Below are 23,137 nucleotides of genomic sequence, written 5' to 3'. Positions count from 1 at the left end.
TTATCTTTTAATCTTTTGCAAAAGTAATTCTTCAGTGAATTATTTCTTCATGCATGCATGAAAGTGAAGCTGATTATATACTTGCACCTTCCTGACCAAAAGTTTAAAAAGGTTATAATTATAACTATTAAGACAATGCAATAGACTTAGACTAATAATGCAATCAAAACTATAATGGGTTACCTAAAATTAACAAGAAACTTACTTTTAAAAGTAAAATGTTAGCACAAGTCAAATGTTACACCTATGTAGAGTAGTCCATATAATTTATTACACTTCACGTTTATACATGAATGGCCTAGTAGTAATTTAGGGTCACTGACTACAAAACACAGTACATACTGACTAAAGACCACATTCTTGTTCATTTGTACTGTAGCATTTCTTCCAGTTACAATTATTTTACACACACACTTTTTCTCAATTTGCTTACAAAAATCAAAATTCATGAAACCACTTTCTATCATGCAAAACTTTTAATAGCCATGTAAACAAATTTAACACTTGAAAACAATTTGAATTATTAAGCAGTTTCATTGTAAGCAATTCCAAAAATTTTATCCAAAGTTTTCATGAGATCTGTATAACAACAGGTGTAAATATTTGATAACTATTGTGCACATCACACATAATATTCTGCAATCTGAGCAAATATGTTTTGCAAGGGCAGTTGTCAAGAATGAGTTCAAAACGAAAGTTGGTGTTTTTTTTCAAGTAACAAGTAACCACTCCTTTTCGTCAAAATTTATCCCTTTAGAAAAAGATAAAATTGTTATATACAAGCATACACCCACACATCCAAACATACAGTTGCTTCACATTTTTCTCTGCCTTTCATCAACAACATCACAAATAAAGAATATACAGAAAAAAGAGATCGCATGGTATATCTCTAATCCTTTTCACAAGAATTTTCCCTAAATCATTCGCAAAGTCTTGAATACAAGTCTTGTTTCTGGCAGTGGTGTCTGGCTGGGTTAACAGGAGGAAAAACTGGGGTAATAGGATACGCATAATGTAAACAGGTTTACAGATGAGTGGCAGGGAAAATGGCTAAAAAGGACTCATAAAAATTGGCAGTGTCTATCATAATATACAGTCAAATAGTCTCAAAGCTCCTTCTAATTGAGGGCCCTGATGAAATTTGGGATTTAAGTCTTTGGGCTCACTGTAAGGTGTTTTCTGCAAACATTTTACAGGCAACTGCTCAGCAAAATAGAATCTAAAAGTCTGAACTCCCATTAGTAAAAAGGCATTGACAATATTTTCCAACCTTTGCCATTTTACAGACATGGGAAAAACAGGTCATACATATCACAGGTGTATTTGTTGTGTCCAAGCATGCCCCCAGACATTATAAGTGCAGAGCAAGAAGGAACCTACCACATAATGAGGCCTTTGTGGGAAGTTCAAGGTACATTATTTTTTTCAAAAGGTTCTGGGTTTCATAGGTCACAAATAGCCTACCCTGATATACTTCAATTAAGAATAATATCAAGACAATTTTATAAATTCAAATATTACAAAATAACAAAAATGGCAGGTCATTTATATCTAAAATATTAAATTACAACTAACAAACTTTAACAGCAAGGTCCATAAGTTAAAAATTAAGGTTTTGCCAACCAGAATTAAATAAAAATCCAAAACTGCGCAAAACACACAAAAACGTACACACATACAACCATTCCTCATTCACAAATTGCCACAATTACGTTGCCCTTACTGTGATACTTTAATACAGTAAACTTGCTACAATTCTATAATTATTCAACTTTCACTTTCTGTGTGTTTTTTTAAAAGAACACACATCAATTTGGTTTGTCCACTCTTCCTTGCCTGTGAGGCATGCACACCAGAATCTATTCACTGATTTAAATGAAACTTGTGAAATTTTTAATTCAACATCAAAAATTGAATTTCATTCCAAAACACCTGTACGTTTCTTAATCAGCAATATGACTTTTGATTTCTGAAGAAATTATTTCTATGATACATTGCAAGAAAAATACCAGTTAAATTGTCATAAATACTTTCAGAACAAATGGGACAAAAAATTAACATATCATCAGTGTTCTTTGAATCAGTATAAATTCTGGAGACACACACATCACAGGTGTACAGCACAAGACATGCTTTTAGAGCTCACATCAGAAATAAAAGTCTCAGTTTAAATTTCTTCTTCAAATAAAATGAGAAGATTTCATTTAACAAACTAAACATGTAGATAAAAATAGGTCTCAGAATGGCCTCACAAACTCTTCAATAAAATAAATGGTGTAAGACACCAGTAAAAAATTATTCTGACAAATAAACAATAAATACACAAAACAATATCTCCAACAACTTTCGGGATAATCACTTACATCTACTCTACAAGTCACAAGAAGTTAATGACTTCCTCCCTCGCACAGATTAGATTAAAAGTGTATTACAAGTTTGGATGAAAAAAGTATAATCTGAGGAGTGATTAACATTTTTAAGTGCTAAAAACACCAGAGTTGCTTGATAACATTTCTTGAGTTCCCTGAAGGGAGGATGGAACCAGAGAATCACACACTGTATTACGGATAATCAACATGGTGGAAAACCATCGCACACTTGGAAAATATCTGGCAGTGTGTCCAGGAGACCCATGCTGACCACTTTTGAGGAACAACTACTCAGGTCTCCCGACGTATTCTTCACGAGTCTAGGATTGAGGAACGAACACAGAGGGCTCAATTAATGATTGGTGAATGCAATGAGGTGGCCCAAATGAGGGATCACAGTGGTGCACTATTTTTCCTGGCAAGTGCTCACCAACTTTTAGCCACTTTCTTCAGTCAACATGATTGGCAGTTACATTGTGGATGGCAGTTAAAGACAAATTTTGGCAGTGTTGTCGAGTAGGCAGGCATAAGGGTGGGTCTTTCATGCAAATTCTTCAAGGTCTAAACGAAGACAATTTTCAAGTATGCTGATGAGTTATCACTGTGAAAAAACAGAAGTTCAAAATCAATTTAAATTTATTAAACCACTTAATTCTAATAATTAAAACCCCATGGCATTAATGCACATTTGAACAAAATACATTTCTGTCATGCCAAGTAAACTAAGAAGATTCAAGAGAATACTTCAGGTATTTGCATTAATCAAGAACAAAATTTAACAAACATAAGTTCATTTTAGTAACTGTAACAAACTAAGCCAAAGCAACAAATTTCCAATGCAGCCACTCCTGCATGTTACATATTATTTCAATAAAAAAGCATCTCATCTATTAATGAACAATTATTTAAAATAATTTTCATTCAGGTTGGAAACCAGTATGCTAGCCACAGAATCATCCCAATTCCCAATTATTTGTGTTGAAATGAAAGTGAATAAAAGCATAATATGTGCTCACTTAGTCGCACACAACAAAGCTGAAATAAATGGGTATTAAAACGAAAGCTTGACTATTTCAATCAATTTACCACACATGAAAATCAGGAATAGCAAATAATATATAAAATTAAGTCTTTAGTAACTTTGTGGCATTCCATGTCAATAATTTATCGATATAATCTTTTAAAATACAAAAAACAAAAGTTCCTGGCTTGTGTTTCAACAAATTGATTACAAAAAGCATACATAAACCCAGTGAGTTGTGTTAGTTTCTGATTTTGTAAAAGACATCAATTCATTGGACAGAATATGTTCATAGATTATGAAGGTAAAAAGAAACTTAACACTTCCATAATAAAGATTTAATATTTCACGCCCATGGTTTCGATGCTGCGCATTCTCATTAGGAAGTGTTTAGTTTCTTTTTACCCTCAGAATGAAGGAATTCCACAAAGTTAAACCTGAAACTCTTATGTACATAGATGGTCTACATGAGAAAGAAACAAATTAATCCAGCAAGACGAGACGTGGAAAAAGAAAATGATTTTGAACGGGATAACTTAGGTCCAGGCATCTTGATGACAAGGACTTCATAACTAGGACAATAAGGGAATTGCACTCAAACAAGGTAATGGGTGTAAATACAATTCCCATGGAAGGATAATCGGAAATAGAAATGAAAAAGTGACAAGGAAGTCATAATATCAGTTATGTTTGTAGATGATCCACCATTAGTTAGTCAGTCAGCCACTGGGTTACAATCATTGCTGAGCACGTTGGGAGGTCAGTTTGAGAGGTATAAAATAAAAATTAATTTAAAAATGGGTATGCAGTTTCAAGAGAGCTAAGCCAAACATTAAAATAAGAAAATTATAAACAAGAGCAGGCAGTATGTTTATCCATTTTGGAGGTATTTTAGAGCAAAATGCCCAAAGACTTGAAGACATAAGGGCTACAATGCCATAGGCAAACAGGCTTTCGCAAGGAGAGATTCAATGACAGGGATATTGAGTAGGAGTGTTCAGAAACAGCTAGAGCTCTGATATAGAGCATGATTTTGGAAGGTGTGGAAATGAGGTAATTAAGGGAGAATGATAGGCATAGATTGGAGACTTTTAAAATGTGGATGTGGAGATGGATGGAGAGACAGCAAAGTGGACAAAGAAAACAAACGAGGAAGTGCAAGGCATGACCGCAGAAGAGAGGGGATTGTTAAGAGAAATACAAAGGATAGAATTCCATGCAATTAAAGAACAGATAGGAATAGGATGGGAACATTTTATGGAATGAAGGTAAAATGGATGCATGCAGAATTGAAGAAGGGTTTAATGTAATGCTGAATGTAAGGTTTTAATCATTTTGGGGATGAAAATAAATGCATGGTTGGTCAGTCTGTGTTCATCCAAAACCTACCCTTAATCAGTAGAATACATAATTAATAAATAATTTATTATCAGTAAACAATGCGACAACACTTAAGAGTAGGTAGTAAAGAAATATGAAGTCAAATTGATCATAGATAATTTTAAAATATCTTGAAGACTTGAGAAAAAAAATAAGTTATTCAAATGTGCACCGAAGATGACCAATTTTTGAGAACTACAAACTGGACTTTAAAAAACAGCAAAATACTAAAGCCTAATACTTGCTTACATCTGTGGCATTGTTCTAGTCAGATTTACTTTTAAAAGATTTTGTAGAAGTTAACTACAATACAATGAGATAAAACCTTATCAATTAAAATATATTGAACAACTTGATAATACAAGATATCAGGATAATTGGATTTACAAATTGAATGAAACATTTTGGTTCATGTCATGGGTGTTTTAAAACCACTGTCGTCTGAACGATATTGACACCATTGAAAACTATGATGAAAATTCAAAACGAAATATTTCAGTTGCATTTCATGTGGATTTCATTAAAACAATCATATTCAATAATGTTTCAGGGAATGAAAGCTCATCTCATAGTCATCTTTAAAGTTAAAGTGAAATGCAGGCACTCCACCAATCATCACCAATTAGTATCACTGAACAATTATGTGCACAACTACATACTAATTACATGCCATTAGTCCACTCAAAGTAATTCAAAATTCTATTAAAGAAGCATTCATTTAATGAATGTTTGGATCCGCAAAGCCAAGCAGGGCCAATTAAGGACATCTTGGGTGAAGCAATCCACTTATTGGTTTAATCTGCGATAATTGAAAATCATAAACCACATAACAGGTGATTATGAGGAACAACAATTATCGCTACACAATTTTAGCTCAGATTAAATGAAATATACGAGTATGATCCCTTATTTAAATGAGGGCTAACATATTTTAACCAAGGTAAATAATCTGCAAATATTTTCACTCAATTTTATGAATGAACCAGTGATAAGACTGTTGGCCAAAAATTTAACCAATGGCAGCATATGGGCAAATATAAATATTTTTTTGGTTTGATTAATAAAATAAGATGCTATTGCCACACATATAGTCAATAATGTACCCCAATCAGGCATTTGTAATTAAATTTACCCAAGAGCTACTTTGATTTCTAAAAAATTATACGGTAAAATAGTGGCGGCAGAATATCATATGCATGGCACAAATGGCTTTAAAATATAAATGGAAAAGTTGATATATTCCCCGAAAGACTGCTTGACAAATTATACCATGATTTTTTGAAAGATAGCATTATTTCACATACTTGAAAATGTTTGGTGTCTTGCCAAACATACTAGGACTGAACCTTGGAAATTCCAGTCATTGAAGATAAGTTATTAATAGTAACCTTCCCTTGCCTTATTAAACAATCCAAAGAGTCACAATTACAAAGGATTTGCTTCCAGGCAACCATGAGGTTGAATGGCAACTCAATGAAATGAAACTAAACTCTATAACATGGCATATTTGAAATTAAGAAACTGTAAGGAATTAAACGTTGCCATTATAACATTTCTCCACTATTAGGAGATTAACTGCAAATATACACCTTAAAATGATTGCAGGGAGCATTCCCTCCTTAAATGTGTCAAAAAAGGATTTTTTCCTCACTCCCATAAATTTCCAAGCATAAAAAACCTTCAATATATTTCCACAAGCAAAATGTTCAATTATTCAACTTTTCTTTTCATTAATTGAAGACAAACCGTAAAGTTAGTATAGACTGCATTTCTTTTTGGAGGTTGATCATTATAACAGAACATTTTAAATGAAGATAATGAGGCCCCCTTGGGATTTTCACAAGATGAAGTGATGAATGTCTGATTCTGTCAATGTCCATGGGGCATTAAGTAAACATGATTACAGCCAGCTACTGAAATGATGGGCATTCATTAACTTACATGACAGAACTCTCAATTACCAGTATTTGTATGGAAACATGAAACCTTTCAATTTCATTGAAGGGCCGCATTTATTTTATTTATACTACACATTTGTGTGATACAAATAAGATAAAGATATGTAAACATGATCGTATAAACAAAAACAAGTTCATATTCAACTAATATATGTTGAGTTATGGAACTATAAAAACCAAAATTGCTAACTATTTATACATTTACAATTATATCTCAACTCCTACAGTTATGCTTGTGGTTCTGGGTTAACATTTCTCAACGTCCTTACAAATTCTTCTGCTTACAACATTTAATTTTTCTAAGATAACTCATTAAATACAATCAATTTCCGTGAAATTATCCTGTTCCACAGTTTCTACCGAGATCAAGGCAGAACTCAATGCTATTTAAATTACACATTAACTATTAAAACATAAATCAAAACCAAATTATAAATACAATCTAAAGATTTTACATGACAGCCATCATCAAAACAATGAGACAAACCATAGTGAATAAGTTAATCTTAAAATGTACACCAACCTGCTCCTGGATATTGTGGAGCTTGTCCATGATGTACATGCATGCCAGAACTGCCCATGTGTTGGCCAAGATTGCCATCCATTCTCCAGGGTCGAGGGACACCATCTTTTTGTTCACCAATGGAGCACTTAGATGCATCCCCTTTGTAATGGGCAGTGCTCTCCGGGTGAGTAACATTGGAAATTACCTCCAGATGAGGGGGAGGAACTATGAGAAGTTTTGAGTGCACTCCTGGCCTTGAGTCACCCTCCAACATCAACGGTCTGTGCTGCTCAACATTAGGGTTATTACCTCCAAGGGTCTCATTGTTCTGGTGGCGACTGTTAGATTCGGCTAGGTTTTCATTGCTCCCATCATAGCTAGAGAAAGAATGCCTTGATGAAGGGATGTTACTGCCTTCCATTTCACGGCTGCCATGCCAATCCCAATCCTTGCCTTTAGGTCTGAACTTAGCCCTACAGTTACGGTCTCCATGAGTGTTGCTCCAAGGATCACGGAAGTATTTCTTCTTAAAATGGTGATCACCACTGGACCACTCATCATTTTGGTATTGCTGGCCACTGCTTGAGTTATCACTTCCAGTAGCATCTCGCTTAAATTGTTGCAGGTCTGATGGTGGGTGTGGTCCAGTGGGCATTAAGGGTGGTGGCCTTTCCCAATCATCCCATAAACCAGAGCCACTTCGAGGGAGACCACTGATTTCTTCCTCAGCCATGCCTTCAGCAACAGGACTGTAAGGCCCATCAAGAACATCAGGCCCATAGGGAGGTGTGAGCGGAGGTGGTGGTACTGACTCTGCAGGACCTGAAGGGGGTCTTTCGTTGGAAGGAGATGGAGTGCGAGGGGGCCCAGTCGACACCCTTCCTTCCCTGTCATCATATTCCATTGCTACTACTTCAAGAATGGGTGCAGAACCAAGGAGGATGGCAAATTCCTCCTCAGTTGGTTGGAGGTTGGGACTCTTAAAGAGCATGGGCATCTTTGGACCAGGGCTGCCTACCACTGAATTTGCATCGGTGCCATTGCCAGCATCACCTCTTACCACGTCACCAATTTTTCCAGAACTGGATGAAAGGTTTGTCACTGGCTGCTGCCTCTGTAGATGAGGTGGAGTAGTGTTTGGAGCACCATTGCCTCCATTCATCGAGCTAGGAGTGGGAGGAGCATCCCTTTCAATACCACTGTCAGGGCTAGTGTTGCAACTACTGTTACCAGTTGGAGTGGAGGCAGTGGGTTCCACCCCACCCCCTATTGCCGCATCACCCTCTGTAGATCGCCGCCTTTTGTCCAATTCAGTGGATGCAAAAGCCACGAGACGATCAAACCCACTACTAATCTTGTCCTGCCATTTATCCACCTTTTTGCTTTCATCCTCCAATGCTTCTATAAAAGAAACCAGGAAATTTAATTACTTTTCTAGCATTATTAACAGGCTCAATAATTACAGGTATAGAAATTATAACAATAGCAGTAAATCATTTCCATTATTATGTAAAATCTTATTATACAAAAAATTTACAGAAACTTAGTTGCAAACACCAAGTCTGATCATTTTGAAGGTGGCATACGTTATTATCTTTAATTAATAACAACAAAGGATGACGCTTCTCTGAGGTTTCTCGAATGCATACAAAGATATTTTTTGAAAACTGATATGTTTTATTTATTCAATGTGGAATGTTAAACCAACTTACAAGTTGGTGGGGTAGCTGCCAGCTGACACAAGAGCACAGTGATTACCAGACAATAGATAAAAGCATGATGGTTTTAGTTCAAGTGACAAAAGGAAATCTTCTCCAAAGGATGCAACTCAGAATATTCAATCACCCAAATTAAAAGTTTTTAACCATCATAAAAATAGAATTGATCTTTAATAAATTACAGTAATGACGCTTGCTTACTGAAGAAGGATAAATAACCTAGACAGCATGCACATCAGGAGCATTCTTCCATCCTGTTCTCTACGTATTGTTCAATATAATGTTGACATATCAATGCAAGAGCAAAATACTCTTGGGCGGCCACAATAGAAGGAATTGACAAAAATAATCTCAATTTATTTTTAGGCCTACAGTTTCTTCTGATGAGTGCCAACAAATAGGTAAGACAGTCTCTCCATTAGGTCATATCCATTTATAATGTGTTTGGCTTATGAAGATTTGTCATTTACAGTAAATAATTGTTTTGTTAATTAAGATGAAAGCGGAAGAGAATATAGAAAGGCCACACCACCAAGACTGAGCATTCATATTCAAGACCTTGCAATTTAACTATTCTAGATCCAAATCCACCATATTCGGCCATCGGCATTAGTACTTTCATGCAATAAAGCAACAAACCACAAACCAGCAAATATTATTATCGTTAACTGTGCCATTTATAACTCAAAAAAAACAAACATTTCCACTATTTTTTTTATCAAAATTTAACTTACCTCCAAAAAAGCCAATTGTGTATCTTTATTTGTTTATGTGGATTTTTTCTAACATTTTTTCCTCACTCGTTTTCCTTACTGAGGTAACACTACACAAGCTTAAAACGTGCACCCCAATCTCACTTCCCTGCCTGCAGGGGAAGCAGCAAGTTAGGTGAAGGATGGAAAGGGGAAGAATAGGGCATTAGGATAGGGAGAAAAGAGAAAGAGAGAGAGAAATCAGAACGTATCACACTGACAAAAAAACAAATGGAGTGATGAGCATAAAAATCTTCATTATGTAATAAGCTGATATTTAAGTTGAGCATCACTCCCAGTGCATTTTGAACTTGGGCTTCCGATTAAAAGTAACTATCCCTTTCCTTTAGTAAATGTTTTGGACTACAATTCCAAATAAAACAGCCGTTCTGTCCACTGGATTACAATGGAGACAAAGGCTGTGACTAGGACTGAAGACTGATCTTAAGCCTGAAGTGAAACCATATCTGATCTCAATTCCCTCTCATGACTTGAAGCTCAGAAAGAAATGCTATTTGTTGAACTACAGTGGTAAGGGATAGTTCTCTAACAGGAAATCTTAATTCTACAAAGCACCTACTGTGCTTACATGCAATGGGAAAGTATGGGTTTTAATAATGATAAACAAAATCTAAATAGTAATGAAGGGAAAAAATTTGGTGTTTACAGCTTAAGAGTTGAATAACAAAAATTAAACAAGCTTAGCTACACCAAATTACACTGTGCCAAAGCTACAATAATATGTGCTGAAATGTGCTCGCAGCTAGTCATAGTGCACACAACAAAATACAAAAGAACAACAATCAATACTCTTTATAGAATAACTAAAAAACAAAAAATGCAATGCAATAATGCATTTTACAATGTTTAAACATCCAAAGTCACTAACTGATGGTTTTCTGACCTACTTGTTAAAAAATTAAGTTACATCTTAATAGGCATTAAGCTAAACATGCAGCTAAATGAGATAAAGGTGTCACATGATGCTTGCTGTGAATTTACATAGACTACACAAGTGCATATGGAACATTTCTAGATGACATTTTTACTGATAACATGATTAATTTTACTGGTTAACAATACTTTCATGGACTAACAAAAGATTCCTAAGAATAAATACAAACATTCCATGACTCCACAACTACACAATAGAAATCATAAAAAAACTAAGCATTGATTTAATTAACATTTCTTTTAATTTTATATGGTTATAAATGTGTGGGCACCAACAGTTGTAGGCCAATAGTTTGCTTAGGAATAGGAAGCACTGGATTAAAATTTATTTTTTAACCAAGAAAAAAATATAATTAGGACGAAGAATTATAAATAAAATCTTGGTAAAAAGATTAAAAAATTAGACATATTGGCAATATTGCCTCACAAGTACACAAACAGCAGCATAGCAAACTCCGAAAGGCATGTCATTTCCGAATAAGCATTGAAATCATTCAGGATTAAGAATTCTTAGATCCCCATCACTCTAGACAATTTATTACTTCATGACGCTAGCATGGAAAAACTTTTATTCGTACAAATTATTCCAGGTGGAATAAAATTATAATTTACTAACCTTTGTCATTAAAATGATATTCTTAATCGCTCTAATGATCAATGTAAATTCATTGAATTGAATGTTTTCCAATATTTCACATACTTATATAGGTTTGCAATCAGAGAACTGCATTTAGGGGCATATTGCCTTTACTTTAAACAATATTTAAAAAGCTTTATTACAACCTCTAACATGGTGTAAGAAGGATTTCCGAAATATCCAGACGAATGAATATTTTATAATGCTTCTGCAATTAAAAAAAGAGGCTAATATAAGCAATATTTTAAGACAAACTCAAGTTCTACCCATCTACTTTTGTTCCCAAAAATCAAAGGAAATACTAGAATTCATTATTAATAGGAATCACTAACATCACATCATTTGTACGAGGGTCATCCGGAAAGTAGTACCCGTTCGTGCCGCATGAAGTGCTGACGACGCGAGTAGCCGCTGGACGAGGTCAGATAGCTTCAGTGGCTTGTCTGCCTTCTCTGAGCCAAGTTGCGTGACGCTAGCATTGCCTGTGTTGTTTCTGTGATTGTTTACAATGTTTAAAAAAATTGAGAACGCCGCCAGTTGTGAAGTGAGGGCAGTGATTAAATTCCTCAATGCAAGAAACGTTCGCCCATGTGATATTCATCGCCAATTAAAGGAGGTGTATGGAGACAATGTAATGGACGAGTCGTCTGTTCGGCGGTGGTGTCGCAACTTCAACATGGGGAGGGGGAACACACACGACGATGAGTGTTCGGGGAGACCGTCTGTCATTACAGACCAACTGGTGAGCTCAGTTGACGAATTCGTGAGGAAAGATCGGCGCGTCACAATTGATGACATCTGTGAGCATTTTCCCAATGTTTCTCGAACAATTGTTCATGAAATTGTTAAACACCATCTGCATTATGCAAAAATTTGTGCAAGATGGGTCCCTCGCGTATCTCAATGAGCTGGCGGCGAAGGACTATGCAGCAGGAATACAGAAACTTGTCACACGTTATGACAAATGTCTTAATTTGCTTGGAGATTATGTTGAGAAGTAGTTTAAAGTATTCTCTTTCAAATAAAATTTTTTATGTTTGTTAATATTTACTTTTGTCTTTTTATTTCACGAACGGGTACTACTTTCCGGATGACCCTCGTATCTATCATATAGATAGAATATTGATGACTAAAAACGTCAACTTCTGGGAACTTTTGTAATTGGACAGATAATGGTAAAATAAATGTTAAAACTAAAAATAAAAATGTAAATAAATGTCAATCTTTGCTGGTTTTCATATTGAATGTAACACACAAGTTTTGACAATGATAAAAATGTAAAATTAATTCAAATTTAAATTGAAAAATTAATTTAACTCCTATCAATCGCAAACAAAGGTAAGATTTGTTGTAAAGGCTTTTTTCAGAATGAAAATGAAAGTTAAATGAGAAATAGTTAAAACAGTATTTAATTTTTCAATGATAAAAAGAATACATTTAGAGGACCAAATGAAATGAAAATATCTATTATGTCTACAAACTGCCAGGTTCTAAATAATGGCAATTTGGGATGGGGTATTTGGGTTTAACAGTGCTTATGTAGTTTCAGCTCAAATACACTCTGCTTGTTCATATCAAACTTTCTTGCTTTCGAATGAACTTCTGAACTTGGAAACTTGCCTGCGAAAGTTTCTAGAGATAGATGTAAGCTTTATTGAAAGAAAAAATTGTTACAGTAGAAATGTAATTCCAATTAGCATCAGGTGAGGAACTGAATTTTATGCAATATGCTACAAATGCAAAACTTTTATTTAAGTTTAAGAATTCCTGAAACCTGATTTTGGAGACAATTCGTGTAAAATTTTCTTAAGATTTCCAGTTTCCCTATTTTTCCTGTTAAAATTAAGAAATTTTATACTAACCTACTCATTATCAGAGTGCAAGCAAAATTTATCATTTTTACTGAAATAACGTGTGAAAAATACTTAATTAAATACTTATTTTTCTTACATTAACCCTGCAATAATGCTCATTACGTTTTAATCAAAACAAGACACACATTTTAATGGGCGAGGGAGAAGATACCTTGTAGAACAAAAATAATAATTTACCAAACCCTGCAAGCAGTCTTGAGGATGACTTAACAATCAAAATTTAGTATGAAATCACAAATACACATCTAAGGACTGAATAAATTAAAATTAAAATTTTACGGGCAGTAGTACCTCACATCACACAATGCATCTGTTATAATTTAGAACTGATAAATGCATTCATTATTTCGGCACAAAGCAAAACTCATTTAATTAAACTAAATAGGTAGAAAAATATTTTTAGAAAATAATTAACTTTCCTTTTGTTGCAGTTTCATCAAAAGGTGCTCGGTGATATTACAAGAAAATAAAAGCCTAGGTCTCCAAATTTTTCTCATCAAAATAGGATAAGTTGCTACGGAGAGCATCTATAAACTCAAAATATAAAATATATACTGCAAAATGTCTAATTCTTAGCCTGACACACTAAAATGAAAATCATGGGCAATAACATTTATTAAATTCAATGAAACCTTTGTTATCTTTTCATTTCAGGGGAAGAATGAAAAATGAAAATACAGACCAAATTAACTTCAAAAAATGAAATTAAAAAAATGCCTAACGGCCTTCATGGCATAATTTTCAGAAGCAATATAAAAGCTAAAAAAATAAAACTTAAGATGTGTAGCAAAATAATGTCATGCAGATTCACAACGAATATTTCCATATCCTAGTACCATTAATACAAAACAATGAATGCCTCCATCCTCTCTACCTTTGATCAGATTCAACTAATGAAGCTGGAAGCTATCATCAAAAATCAATGATAACAAATCAAGTTATTACCATTTTTTCAGCCTTAAATATGAATTAGCCTATTAGTTTCAATATTTGCTGGATACCAACTACAATATAATTCTGTTAGTTTATAAATAGCTAATAACAAGTTGGGATAACAGAGCACCTGATTTAGTGACTTGAGAAAGTTATTACAGCAACAAGTAATAAGCTAATATTGCACATACTGTCTAAAAAATAAGCAACGAATGCATCCACCACCACTTGAGCAATTCCAATGCCACAATATTAATAAACTCAGTTGATGAAAAGAGATGACTTGACAGAGGAAAAAAATCTAGTGAACTCCATTGGACAGCTAAAATTTTTGCAGCTTAAAGAAAGAAACTATTATCTTGGCAATTTTATTATAAAAACTCCATGCTCTTTAATGTGAATAATTTGCTGAGAAACCTCAAATTGGATTTGATTTATATTTGCACCTTCAAATTTTGGAATGTAACACATTTTAGTTGAGTGTGAAGCATATATAAAAAATTGAAATAAGTTTACCACATAAAATGCCTTGAATCAAACTTAAAAAAGTATCTTTCATCATGAAAAATACCCACCTAATCCAAAAATTCACAACTAGTGAATAAGAAAAAACAACAAAAATTGCAAGGTTGTTTAGAAATCCTTAGACACTAAATCTTTCAGAACTGTTACATTGCATAATCCCAATCATATTCAACCTCAGATAATTTTCAAGTCACTTAATTTAACTTGGGGGGAAAAATAATTGCAACATGTCATTGGAGGGTATACTTTCAGTTACTTTATGACTGTATCAGTTACACTCCACAGAAGATTATGGATTAAATAACATGAATGGGTGAAGTCCATAATGATAAGAGCAGTACCCACAGATATAGCAGGTATTTTACATCAGCTTAGAAAAATCATCATGGGTATTATCTACAAATAATGCTGAGTGGATGCTTGTTTATGTGCTGATAACACTGTATGGACAGCAGAAAATGATCATTTAAAGGACAACTATTAGCTGCCCATAAGTAATCATTTTCACTTACCCTTTTCATATGGCTAGGATATAAATTCTGGTAACCATTTGATTCTATGTTCATTCCTCGAAATTTTGAAACTCATTAATATCACCAGCGTATTGGAAAAACACCTGCTCTTATAATGAATGACTACCCCATTCTTCCACATGAGGAAATATTTCCCTCACGATAATGAACATTCTAAGTGTTTGCAATCAGTTTGACTTGATAAGAAAAAAATACATAATCAAAAACCACGTTAGACACTCAACCTTGCACTGAGAGACTTTTGAGAGGCCCAAAAGATAAAATTTATTAATTCTCCACCATGACTTTTAAAGGAAACTCTCCAATTTTATAATATTTATCCTATAGAAATATCTTTGAATTCTTCCAAAATCCAGTACAAAATTATATAAAAGGGAACAAAGCTGTCATAGTATGGCACATAGTACATCTATGACGATCTTGAAATACCAAGTAGAATTTCTAGCCTTAAAAAAAAGTATTCCGACAAAAGATTACAAGAAAAGACAAATAAGAAGTGTGTATTGGATAGAGTAACACAGTTAGGCATTTCCACTGTTTCAAATGGAGAGACTGTGTCCAATGATGGCCAAAATGTCATTAAAATAACCAAAACAACAAATCAATAATTTTTTGGACTCAAAGATATTAAATAATTGTTTAAAACCACTGGACACAACAATCCTGATACAAACTCTTTCCAATAAAGGATTTTGTAAAAAGCACAGCCTAGGTCTTTCAATGCTCACTTAATGACTCACAGAGAACAATGGCCAACTTTCAACTTCAATAATATTAACACTCAAATCGCAAGAGGAAGAACACAACCAAAGAATTACTTTATCTGTAAATTATCATTTCATGAAAATTTAAAAATAAAGAACAGGGGAAAAAGCATGATGCCTAACATAACATGTATTAAATATAGACAGTACACACATTCATCGGTTGATTCAGATATGAAAACCTTAATAAATTATTTTTTTAATATACCAAGAGATAATTAAAAATGGCAATGAATTGAGTTTTTAATGTGATCAGCCACTGAATTCATCCTTAGCATGAAAAAATATAACTCCAATAGTAGGCAAAAACTTGCAACTTTCTCAATAGGCAAAATACCAAAGTGTATTTACCAAAGTGCAATAAGAAATTTTCAAAAGAATCCAATTAAATATACTACCACTGTCATTGACAATACAGAGTGAGAATTTGATTGTATTATCCCTTTCTTGCTATGGACACAATTTCACCTGAAAATGTTAGAACGTCATACAATAAAAAAGAATAAAATATCTGAGCAACAATTTCCTTTTTTGAGCTTAATTTTATATGAATTGAATGTTGTAATATTTATAGCTTTAAACAGTTTTTACCTCGATTCTTTACACAAAAAGTATTGGCAAATTCATCATTCAGTATTGTCAAAAATAATAAAAATTAGAAGATGAAACTTCAAATGATATTAGGGACTGGCAACATGCTTCTGATCCAAAGGAAAGAAGGAAAGATTGTTTTTGGTAATCAGAAAATTAATCCAAAAATTTCTTAATTTCACAAAAGAGAAAATGACAAATGCAATGATTTTTGGGCTATTGTCCTCTAATATTTTTTCACGAAAACTACCTTCACAAGCCGTAATCAAGTTTTCACCAATTACTGATTAACCTTGACTATTATGGGTGGCTGAACTTTGATGGTATATTAAAATATTCAACAGCAATGAATTCCAGGGTCAATATTATAAAATGAAAAAGTTTAATTTCATAATTGCTTGAATGAACTTAGATCTCTCTCTGCAAAGAGATGTATAATTCCCAGGAGAAACAAAAACACGAAGTAATAACATTATGAGAGCTTGTTTAACTGGTATGGAAAATTATACAAGTCCAAAATAGCTTTAGATTATAACAAGTGTTTAATACAACAATACTCTCAACTTCAAACAATATTGCCCGCCAATTTCCATTTAATATTCATTTCCAAATTCATACATTTTATCCTATATTCGACAGCGATAATGAAAATAATTACACATTTTTCTGTATAACTCATACAATTAAGAACAATGGACAGGTAGAAGCCTGCACAAAGACCAAATTTGGTATAAACAGCTGGCTTCATTGCACCTTTATACAGGTTTTTCCAGTAATGGATTCCAATTGTCAACATTTATTTAATTTGGCTAAGTATTTTTAAATTTTATGAGACATTTTAAATAATTTTAGACAAAAATAATCGAATTGATGTAATGAATTTCTCTATTAACTCTTCCTCTAACCTTATATTATGAGTGGATAATGAATGATGGCAGGCACAACAGTAGAACAATGTAACTAAACAAAATACAGCAGCCATTTAAGAGAGTACTGCATGAAAAATGATGAGCTACTCATGTAAGAAGTTCTGCGATAAGCTCAGAAAGTAAACATTTCTTAGGTATCAGTAAATGGATAATATAACTTCATGGAAAGACCTTGCATGCCACACTTACATGAAAAGTACCAAGTTCTAAATAGCACCATTATGCAAGCAAATGGAAATCAGATAGGTTTGCAAGTTTAATGCCGAATTTAAGATGAGGCAAATGACTTGCACCAGGGGTTCTAATTGCTGGTATTAGGCATTCTTTAAAGAATATGTTTTAAAATTACTCTTCTACAAAAAATTATTAAGTTGCTTGAACCAGCAAGTCAAGTAATGCAATGACTGGAGGCTACTACAACAAAACAATAATAATGACCATAAAGAATCAAAGAAAATAAACTAACCTTCTTCCTCCTCATCCTCCTCTGGCCTTCCAGTGCCCTTCCCCAACTGCGTCACTCTGCCATCTGCCCTCAACAATTTTTCTGTTTCAGACATTGACCCCAGGGATGTATTGACAGCTGACAAATCTGAAGATGGAACACTGGGACCATTGGGTAATTTACATGAATGACTATGCGACGTTAACGTTACTTCTGCAGCCTCTCTAATGCCACCTTCCTGTGTCAGCAGCCTCCTCTTGTTAGGGAGTGAGGTGTGGGTTGGAGAGCAAGCCCTCTTCCTAGGATGGTGCTCACCCTCTAGTGAAGCTTCCTCTTCCTCAGTCTTCACCACAACACCAGAAAAGGATGCATGTTGCTGCCCACTCACTGAAGACCCACTAACAGAGTCCTGACTCTTACAACTATCCCCTTGTTCCCTAACTACTTCACGGTCTTCCTCATCATCCACTTTTTCCTCCTTCAGTTTCAACCTTGAACTGCTGTTACCTCCACCTAATATTCTAGCATGAAGTGTAGCAGCTAGGCCTTCCACGGGTGCACCATACCCTGTTCTTTGACCTCCCTCTCCTCCTTTCCCACCAGCATGCAGAGATGGAGCCACCACTGTTGCACCGGAACCACCTGGGACAGCTGCCGGATCTGTGAAGTAGGATTCTCTGTAGGGCTTGATGTCAGCACGGGGAAGCTGTACTGGGACATAACCTCTACCTTCATGAGGTACTGAAGATGACGCTATCATGGTGGTAGTCGAAGAACTAGCTGGGGCTATTGTTCTCACACTTCGAGACTCATCATACCTCTGTTGGAAAAGAACAGTTGACCTTTGCTGTGGAGCTGGACCAAAAGGATGCCTGTTTGATTGATCACTTGTACTACCACCTGCAGGAGCTCCCACCATACTACTTGACGGGGACTTGGGCCTTCCTGGGTAAGCCAATCCTTCCAAGACAGCTGCCGTTGATTCCGCACTCCCTGGCCTAGATATGGGTGAGTATGCTGTGTTAGGAATGGAACTCATGGGGTTGGTGCCGCTATCTTCTCCATGATGAGAATCATCATCTGGTCGAGGGAGAGGACGAGAAATTCTAGGGGGTTGCACATGGCCAAGGGAAGAGGATCCAGAGGAGCATGAATTTGTTGGCGCAGATGTTGTGCTCATGTCCACGGCTGCATTGATTATGCTCTGGTTTGATATTTCCAGTGTTCGCTCAATCTCACCACTAACCAAATCACCAATGGTTCTAGTGAAGCTAGTACCACCACTCCGCTCCTGAAGGGCCAGCTTCTCCTGAGAAAGATGCCTTCTCAAGGCCAATTTCGCAGGAGAAACTTGTGTGTAATCAGGTTGCTGCTGCTGCAACAAAGACACCTTCCCTCCATGTACCACATTTCGCGAATGACTCGAATTCAAAACCTCAGGTTTGCTGGGGATTGGTTCTGTTATTGAATTGCTGGATCCAGGAACTACGGGAGCACTACGTATACTACTCACATTCCCAGCTACTGCTTGCTGTTGCCTTCGAGACTGGTCCTCATTAAGAACACTGGTAATGATACTTTTCAACCTATCCTCAAAGTTTGCCACTCTTGGAGGCTCCTGAGCTGGCAACCTACAACTTCCACCACTCGTACTATTTCCACTACTGCTACCACTACCAACACCAAATGAAAGGCGAGGTAAACCACTCACTGATGAGGACTTTGTGGGGCTGCTGGTTGCCTTGGTATTAACAGGTTTAGCGCTGTCTGGAGGATTTCTTGTTTGCGCCGGGAGGGGATTGGGCTTATGATGGTGTGTGTGGTGGTGGTGGTGATGATGCGAATGATGGCTATGACTTGGAGGAACAGGTGCATTACTTGATGATTTTGCTGCAGCAGCCGCTTCACGCATGCGCCCAGCCTCGATTTGGCGGCCAGTCTCCAAAATCTTTTTGGCTAGGATTTCCGGATTGTTCTCTTCTATCTTTCCAACATCTGGTATGTCTGGCCAATCCTGAGATCTCCCAGACCGTCCTTCTCTGCTACTGCTTGAACTTCCTTTCCTCCCTTTGTTCACTGATGGTGTTCCTCCAGCTTGACACGATACAACAGGAGACCGTTCCAACTTCTCTGTTATTGGTGGCTGCTTAAATACTCCAATGTCTGTTGGATAACTGTTCTTGACCACAGCTCCATTGATAACAGATGCACCTGGGGGCAAAGGAATTGGAAGGGGCCCCGGAGCTACAGCACCTGTAGCAGGTTGAACATTGGCTGTGGCTGCAGCACATCCTCCAGTCTTCTCATTCACTCTCTCAAGTGCCGTGACCTCAGATTCCAAGCGAGAAACTTGAGAGTGAAGTTTCTTGCGCTGTGAAAGGGTAGCAGATATTTCCCTTAAGATGTGCTCTTGGCTGAGTGGCCCAGCAACAGAAGTTGGAATGTTTGGTTGAGGGACCTGTTGCTGTTGTTGTTGTTGCTGCTGCTGCTGCTGTGGTGGTGGTTGAGGTTGTCCTGTTTGCTGCATGTGAATTGGTTGAGAGTTTTGGTGCATGTAGCGCTGCTGTGGTTCATTTGTCATATGATGCTGCTGGGATATAAAATTAGGATTTAAGCCATTTGGCAAAGGCACAGCACCTTTCCTCGACTTTTCAGACACATCCTGTGTACGTTGGAAGAATAGTTTACTCTGGTCTTGCTCCAAAGAAGTGACCTAAAAGAGACAATCACGTCAGTGGGATGCTTTCAAAACACAATTACTTGTTATTTTTAAGATTCATTCGAGAAACACAACATAATAAATGATAGTCAACTTTTAAAAAACATTCATATCAACACTTAGTCATGATGTAGTAAGGATACCACCAAAAGATTTCTTATTTTCAACATAGGATTTGAAATAACATGGTTACTTTTGTAAGCAATCAAGATACATACCTGAGCTTGGAGTTTTGTAGCCTTTGCCTGGAGTTCTTTATGGCGTAACACAATTTCTTTTGCTTTGGCAAGTAAATCAGATGTACAAGAGGCATTTATTCCAAGCTCTGTCATTCTGGCTTTAAGTAGTGCAACACTATCATCTATTAAAACCTTAATTTGCTTCTCAAGCTGAGCAGCACGACTCTTTAGCTTATTATTTCGATCCTGAAATGAATAATTTACCAAGGTCAATCAACTTATGATAATATTTTTATTTGACCATGTGATAAGATTTTATTTCACATAATATGGAGAGGGAAATAACTTGACAAAAAATTATTAAATGGTAAGTACATAAATATCATGAGGTTTATGTGATCCTTCATTAAACCTTTATAATTATGGCCATTCAAATGACGGGAACACAAGGTCATCCAAATATATTTCCAAATTAATCTTTAATTATTTTTAAATACTAAGGATGCAAACACTACTTTTTTAAATGCCCTGTCCACAAAATTAATCCTGGAGAATGATTTTATAAAAGCAAGGGCCATATCTTTCATGAGTTTTCCATATCATAGATTTTATAATGTTAGCAACAGAATCAAAATGTCAAAAGAAATTTAACAGAAGCCCCATTAACTTTAATTAAAAATTCCCTGAAAACCATTTTCCCAATCTTTTTTCAAACAAAATACTTGCACGTTATTTGAAGTTCTAATTTACTACTATATGACCACATCTATGACAGAATAAAATAACCATATATTTGGCATGCTTGTTTGCCTCTACTATTAGACACATTACTTGGCATCAAGGGTTCAGGGTGCAACCAAATTTGACTAACCTTTTCTTCCTCTATTTGAGCTTTGACATTGTCCGCATAATGAGGAGATTTCATTGCTTCCACTGCACTCAAATACTGACTGCGGAACATATCAAGCAGTATCTGGAGACCATAAGGAGTCTCCTGGGGATTTGAAGGTATATCCAACTCTGAATGAACATTTGTGGGCACCAAATCACTAAGCCTGGGAGCCAAATTCCCATCACCCGTAGTTCCAAGCCCTCTGCCTCCAACACCAATAGATGTCAACTGTTGGTCCACACAACCAGGAGCTGGAGGAAGCTTTTTTCCCATTGCTACAAAAAGAAATAAGAAAAAATTACCATTAAAAAAATTAAAGATATGCTAAAAATTTACCAAAGTAGTTGAAATGATAATTAATAACATTGAAAAAACCAAGCTTGTGTTTAAATGGCAAATATGACATTATTGAGTTAATTTTATTAATTAATTTATAATACGCCAAATAGTATAGAGCCAAAGGAAAAGTTTTAGTAAGAAGACATCTTGCTAGCATTCCTTCTAGGAAAACAACTCACAAATAGAGGTTGCATTGAAATGGATTCATTGTATCCCTTACAAGAGGATACAATGAAACCATCCATGGGTTATACCAGGTACATTCTTGAAGAAGCTATGTGCACATGGAACACGAACTTCTCAGTGTTTAGTTTAGCAACAATCAATGTCACATAGCTTCAGTACCTTTCAATATCATGAAATTAGATTCCAATCAATCTTCAACAGGATACATGGAAATTTTTCTTGCTATATTGTGTGTTTTTCAATAAAATGTTGTAATAAATCTTTTATACTACCAAAATATTTTGAGCAAACCTTTAATTTTATGTATTACTGTTATCATAATGAGGAATGTCTATGAAGTAGAAGTTTCCTAGATTTGAGCTCAGTAGCATATTAGTGGGAGCCACTGCAAGTTGAAACAAGATCAGTTCACCTACACCTGCCTTCGCTTGGACTGGGCAGATCATGAGGAACTCACTTCACACTGATTTTCATGAGATATTTATGGCTTCTTGAAACACACTGTAAACAAACATTTCTCATGCACAATTCTTCAGTTATCAACGTGTGGATTGAATCCAATGGATCTTCAATATTTCTGATTTGTTCTTACCATTAATTAATGATCTTCTTTCACACTGGCAGCAGTGGCTTTAATGTTTCACTTTCTTAAGAGCAGTGATTTGAGCACTGGGTTCACTTTCCAAAGAAATGGGATTATTTCCCAACTATATACATTTTAAACTTATTTCTAGATGTGCTGTACGAAAGAATAGACTTCCTATTAGCCAAAGTAATACTATTAGCATTACCTTGACCTTTGCTGACAACTGTTTCAGGCAAGAGAAAAATTTCAATGCAACACAAGGTGCTACCTCTACCATTACTTAAAGTTAACTGAACATGTTTCAACTTGCAACGGCTGTTACTGATGCAACACTCGAGTCAGACC

At 35.5% G+C, this 23,137-nt stretch overlaps 1 protein-coding gene across 2 annotated transcripts in view; it reads right to left on the bottom strand.

Annotated features, from left to right (window-relative positions):
• Positions 1-249: 249 nt before the first annotated feature.
• The window catches only part of gpp (DOT1 like histone lysine methyltransferase grappa), a 72,510-nt gene continuing 49,622 nt past the window's right edge, over positions 250-23,137 (bottom strand). The window contains exons 12-16 of one of the 2 annotated variants that reach the window (XM_071598634.1): positions 21,661-21,956; positions 20,829-21,035; positions 17,913-20,604; positions 7,255-8,637; positions 250-2,973 (exon numbers count right to left, since the gene is read on the bottom strand). In XM_071598634.1, the coding sequence (XP_071454735.1) occupies positions 2,951-2,973; positions 7,255-8,637; positions 17,913-20,604; positions 20,829-21,035; positions 21,661-21,956 (4,601 nt within the window). In that variant the 3' untranslated portion in view covers positions 250-2,950. Of the gene's footprint in view, positions 2,974-7,254; positions 8,638-9,688; positions 9,820-17,912; positions 20,605-20,828; positions 21,036-21,660; positions 21,957-23,137 lie in introns of those variants that run through there. The other variant, XR_011703665.1, reaches the window with a different exon arrangement.

Source organism: Hetaerina americana, unplaced genomic scaffold (genome assembly GCF_022747635.1).
Source record: "Hetaerina americana unplaced genomic scaffold, ioHetAmer1.1.p SCAF_10, whole genome shotgun sequence".
Classification (NCBI taxonomy): Eukaryota; Metazoa; Arthropoda; class Insecta; order Odonata; family Calopterygidae; genus Hetaerina; species Hetaerina americana.
The sequence above is the reverse complement of the archived record's forward strand: the minus strand, read 5'-3'. Positions and strand labels throughout refer to the sequence as shown.